General features: G+C 32.1%; 1 protein-coding gene across 1 annotated transcript in view; it reads left to right on the forward strand.

Annotated features, from left to right (window-relative positions):
• Positions 1 to 3,730: 3,730 nt before the first annotated feature.
• The window catches only part of LOC119574529 (protein lethal(2)essential for life-like), a 3,545-nt gene continuing 1,356 nt past the window's right edge, over positions 3,731 to 5,919 (forward strand). The window contains exon 1 of the mRNA XM_037921806.1: positions 3,731 to 4,084. Coding sequence (XP_037777734.1) covers positions 3,797 to 4,084 — 288 coding nt within the window. The 5' untranslated portion in view covers positions 3,731 to 3,796. The remainder of the gene's footprint in view (positions 4,085 to 5,919) is intronic.

Raw genomic sequence — 5,919 nt, forward strand, 5'->3', positions numbered from 1 at the left:
TTAGACAACAGAAAAACCCTTGTGGGGAAAATTGAAATCTGCCCTAAAGGCCAAAGAAGGAAATTCAAACGTTTCTCCCCATCGCTGGAGAAAGGACCTAGGTTTTCTTTTCCACGATTCCTTCTTTCGAGGATATTCGGAAGCCACTTTTTGTTGAGACTGAACCACCAATCGACCAAAATCCTGGATAGGGTTGGGGGGGGAGAATCCTAAATTTGCCCAGAGTGAAATCCTCATGATAAGTTTTACAGAACCGTGGTAAGAGAGGCCGGCCACAATTTGCAAGCCAGAGAAAAATAACCAAGTCAATTGGCCTTTTTTCAGCGAAGAACCGAACCAGAAATCACAAGGTTTAGGTTTATAAACCTAAAAAATTTTTCATGTTTTTGGGATCGTAAAAAATACTAAATTTCCAGTTTTTTGGATATATTCCATAATTCATGAATGCAAATGGAAAATCGTTAATAAAACTTTAAATTGAAAGGTTAATTTTTTTTGTTTTTTTCCTTCCAGAAAATGAATCACTAATTCCAACACAAAACCTGATTTATTTTTTAGGATATTCAATCATTAAGAAACTAAAAATACAAAAGGAAAGACACTAGTAAATACTTTTTTAAAATCCCGGAATTTCGAATGAACAGGTTTTGTACTGGAAATTGGTTGATGACTTAAGAGTGGAGAGTAAGGTCCAAGAGTAAAGAAAGAACAACCAGGGTTGTAAGTTTGGAAGGTCGAGTGGAAAAAAGGGAAAAAAAGAGAAGGGCGACTTCAGTCCATGGAAAAGCCCCTTTACTGTCCCCGACCGGTTTTTCACACCTTCCCCATCGAAGTTGGAACATGGAGGGGGGCCCGTGGGACTTCCCGCAATGTCTTCCGAATGGGCGGTGGGGGATTTGAACCTTTCCACGGGCGCCCCCCTCCGAAGATTTCCTAGGCAGCCATAGGAAAAAAAAACCCATAGTTTTTAGCGTGAAATTTGTACCTATAATCCCCTAGATGACAATGTTTTTTTTTTTAACGTACCTAAAATTTTTTTATTTTTTGGCATAAATGTCAAAAAAATAAATTCAAGCCCTTTTTTCCTCCTTTTAATTGTTGGGGTGTATGATTTTTACTTGACTTTCCTTTATCACGAAACCTTTATCCGAAAAACAAACAACCTACCTGGTCCCCCCCCGTACAAATTTTTTCATAGAGGATTGGTTTTGTTTTTTCGAAAACCCTTGTTTTTTTGAAAGAACAATGCCATGTAAAAGAGCCCTTTTGGAACAATGGAAAAACTTCCGTCCCCCCACCCCCCGCATTTTTTATCTGCAACCTTTTAACTGAGGGTTTAAAAAACAGGACACCAAATTAAGGGTTTTATGTAGTTTTTTTTATGGGAACTAGAAATAAAACCACATTGAAACCTATATAGAAATTGTTGGTATCATTTTTATGACATGTTCAAATTGTCCCAGCCCTCCTATGATTAAGCAAAGTGAAAAGAAAGAAAAGAAAGAAAGAAAGAAAGAAAAAAAAATCAGTAAAGCTTTTACTCTTTTTTAAATAAATTGATATGGTAACATGTGATAATATACTATCAACTGTCGCATAGATTGCATGCAGATGGTTCTTCGAAACTTTTCAAGAAAAAAAAATCGTACCAAATGCAGAGGATTTGTGACTTATGCTCCCATGATTCTTTTTCGAAGATACTAATAAAAATGAATAATGTTGTACCAAGCGCTTCATGTAAAAGCAAGACAGCCCTGAGTGACTCCTTAAGAAGATGCATGTACATTTAGGAGCATTACAAGGTTAATTGTTAGGATCACATGAGCAATATATCAATGGACAGTTTTCGTCGATCACCCAGCCAACGTGTACATGGTAGTGGTCGATTTTATAAGAAATACTTTAAATGACACCAACACACACATATATTTGTATGATATAATTACGCACACACACACACACACACACACACACAAACATGTATGTTATGTCTCTATATAAGTGATGGAATATATCTATAAAAACGAGTAGTTAATAATGAAGCATGTACCACATGGTTCTATCGATATGCATTCATCTTAAATTGAAAACTAGAAGTTTCGAGAAAGTATGCCGTGACACGTCCAGATTGAGGTGGAAAGTGGGCGTACAACCAACTCGCGCCACATCAAACTTTCTGCAGCCTCCTTTTACTAGATACAACAGGAATACTCTTCGATAGAACATAGCTTGTATCTTTATCAGCATTTGCACGACACGTACTCTACCATATTGAAGTATATGGAGAACAAAAATACTACCACATTAACTGAACAGAAACCAAATTCTCCAAGAGGATTCACTGCTCACATCGCTGAGAAGGGACATTTCTTCCAGGATTCCTTCTTTGAGGATATTTGGAAGCATTTTGAGATATCCACCGACCAAATCCTGAATAAGTGGGAAGAAGCCAAATCCGTGAGTGATCTATAGACTAGAAGTGTAAGAGAGCGCAATTTGCAGCAAGAAAATCAAGTCATGGCCTTCAGCGACCAGAAGGTTACAAAGTTAGTTTTAAAATCTAAAACTAATTCAGATATTCATATAACCGAATACTAGAGAAAAATAGTTGAAAAAAATGTTATCGTTTTCAGAAATTATCTAGATCAGGCAAACATTATATAGATATCAATTGAAATTGAAATTGCAAAAGAAAACGCTAGAAAATAAATACTCTTGACTTTATGACTTCAAAAGTGGAGACGTTATGGTTAGAATGGAAGACAATCAGGTGCGTGAGAGTGTGACTTCCGAAATGTCTTCTGATGGCGTCTTGACTGTCACGACTCCGAAGATTCCACAGACAGCATAGGAAAACATATTTCATTAGCTGAAATTGTAATCTAATCTTGGAGACAATGTATGTTTGACTAATAATTTATTGTTATTTTGCATATTCTTAAAGTGAATAGAGCTCTTGCTCTTTTTTAAATAAATTTATTTGTTTACATGTGTGTATGACTTTTCTTACCTTTTCTCGCGAACTTAAAAAAAAAAGTATCGACTATCGAATAACTTTCAAAACAGATGGTTCTTCGAAACTAATGAAGAAAAAGTCCCAAATGCAAAGAGGGTTCACTACTTCTAAGTATTATGATCTGTACTTCCATGTTTGTTTTTCGAAGATACTAGTGAAATGAATAATGGTCTACCCGAGTGAGTGACCCTTTTAGGAGATGCATTTACGTTTAGAAGCATTACTAGGTTTGTTGTAAGGATCACGTGAACAATAAATCAATGAAAGGTTTTCGTCAGTTATCCAGGCAAAGTTTATATGGTAGCTGTCGATTTTGCATGAAATGAAGTAATATATACACACATATGCATGTTATGATTATATATATTGTATAAAAGGTATGTGCATATATTTATACATACATATAATGTATATATAGTCTTTGACAGTGTTTTATATATATAGTGTATGTGTTTTTATATATATACATATTTGTGTGCATGTATATAAATTTGTGTATATGTGTGTGTATTTTTGAAGCATTTCTCACAAATTGATAGTAAGCATCATCTCAATGAAGCTGAGAACTAGATGTTTCACGAAATTTCAAACTAAGATGTTGCCAAGCATGTCATAATAGTGCGTCCAAACGAAGGTGGACATTGGGCACACATCCAACTCGCGCCACATAAAAGCATCAGGAGGCGCCTTCTGCTAGACACAGCAGAACCAACACTCCGTGAGAGAACAGAGCAAGCTTTAGTTTTATCTGCATTTCCACGAGACTTACGCTAGAGAAAAATGGAGAACAAAAATACTACCACCCTTAATGAACAGAAACCGGTAGACTCTCCCAAATGCAATGAGGATTCAGTTCTCCCCATCGCTGAGAAGGGACTTTTCTTTCGCGATTCCTTCTTCGAGGATATTCGGAAGCACTTTGAGACAGCCGTCGACCAAATCCTGGATAAGTGGGGAGAAGCCAAATCAGTGAATGATCTCATGAATAGTTACAGACGTGTAAGAGAGCGCAATTTGCAGCAAGAGAACCAAGTCATGGCCTTCAGCGAAGACGACCAGAATCACAAGGTTGGTTTTATAATAAAAAAATCATGTGGATCGCAAAAATACTAATTCAGATATTCATATATACGACTAGAAAGAAAGAAAAAAAATCGTCTAAAAAGTATTCAATTTAGAAGTGATCTAGGTCAAAAAACATTATTTGATGAAAATTGAAAAAAAATGAAAAGGGAAAACACTAGAAAAATAAATCCCTTCAACGTTCTATTACGGTTACTAGATTTCATGACTTCAAGAAGGAATTTTAAGGGTTAGAGGGGGAAAAATCAGGGGGTGGGGGAAGGTCGAAGGGAAAAGGGAAAGGGGGATTCAGTCAATAAAAAAGCTTCTGTGATTTTTCAATTCCCCGGGAAAAGTGAACATGGAGGCCCTTCTGCATGTCTTTGAGGGCGTCTTGGGTTAGGGGCTCCGAAGATTCCAGAGGCAGCATAGTAAAACATTTCTTATCTAAAATTTGTAATCTAATTTTAAAGTAATTACTTTTTAATTTTAACTTTATTTTCTTTGGAAATTAAAATTAAAAAAGGTTTTTGGCTGTTTTATTTTTTTTTTATTAATAAAAAAAAAAATTATACTTTTTTAAAATATGTGTTTGACTTTCCCCCCTTTATCTTTCTCCGAACTTACAAAATGACAAAAAAAAACTTCGACATTACAAATTGCATAACAGAGGGTTCTCTGAGTCTTGATAAAAAATAAAGTGCTAAATACAAAGAGGGTTCACCGTGTTTCCATATTATTTTATAAAATCATATAAAAAAAATGCATGGATATAAGCTTTTACACGTTAATTTTGTAGATACACACACACAAAATACTATATTTAAAATTTTATAATTATATATTTATATAAAGTATTATACATATGTTATATTTTCATACACACAAATATACAACACATGTATTAATAGTAAAAAAAAAAAATATAATATAAATATAATTTAAAATATATTTAACATATAAATATAAAAAACCAAAAATATTATATTATATAATATATATATTTATTATAATATATATTAATATATAATAGTTATATTATATACACAAAAACACACAACAATAAATTTTTTTTTTTAATATAAAAGAAAAATAAATAAATCTTTAAAGTTTTATATTAAACACACACAAATAATATTTTTAATATAATATAAAAAATATATAAATCCCATATATTAATTACCCCATAAATTTTATATTTTTAAAAAAAAATATAATTATACACATAAAAATATAAAATTACAATAAGCACAAAAATTAAACTCACATATAATTTTTATATAAAGTATATATACTATCATATATAATGCGCGCCGCGTCTGTGTGTTTGAATAATTACACATTATTTTACATAATACAACACCAACCCAAAAATTATATAAAATATAATATTATATATAATATTAATATATTATTCACATAATTTTTTGTAAAAACATTACATATAAAATTATAAAAAATATTATAAATATAAAATATATTATATATATAAATATATATATATATATTATATATATATAAAAAAAAAAAACATATTAAAAATATGAATTTTTGCCGGACTGGTTTGTGGTCTATACATATAAAAGAGGGGATATAAAGACAATGAATGTTAAAATTTATTTTATTAAATTTTGTATTTTATTTTTTTTTTTTAAAAAAATTACTTTTTTTTTATCTTCCTTTTCCCGATCGTTATAAATTCGTGGGTTTTTAAAGATAGCCCCCCCACCGAAAAAAAAAAAAACAAAAGGAAAAATCGTCTCCCCAAACGCCTTTTGGGAAGAGGAAAGTTAAAAACCTTGAGGACCCCTTTTAAAAAATACAAAAAAAATGAAACGGGA

This window comes from Penaeus monodon, chromosome 6 (assembly GCF_015228065.2).
Source record: "Penaeus monodon isolate SGIC_2016 chromosome 6, NSTDA_Pmon_1, whole genome shotgun sequence".
In the NCBI taxonomy this organism is placed as follows: Eukaryota; Metazoa; Arthropoda; class Malacostraca; order Decapoda; family Penaeidae; genus Penaeus; species Penaeus monodon.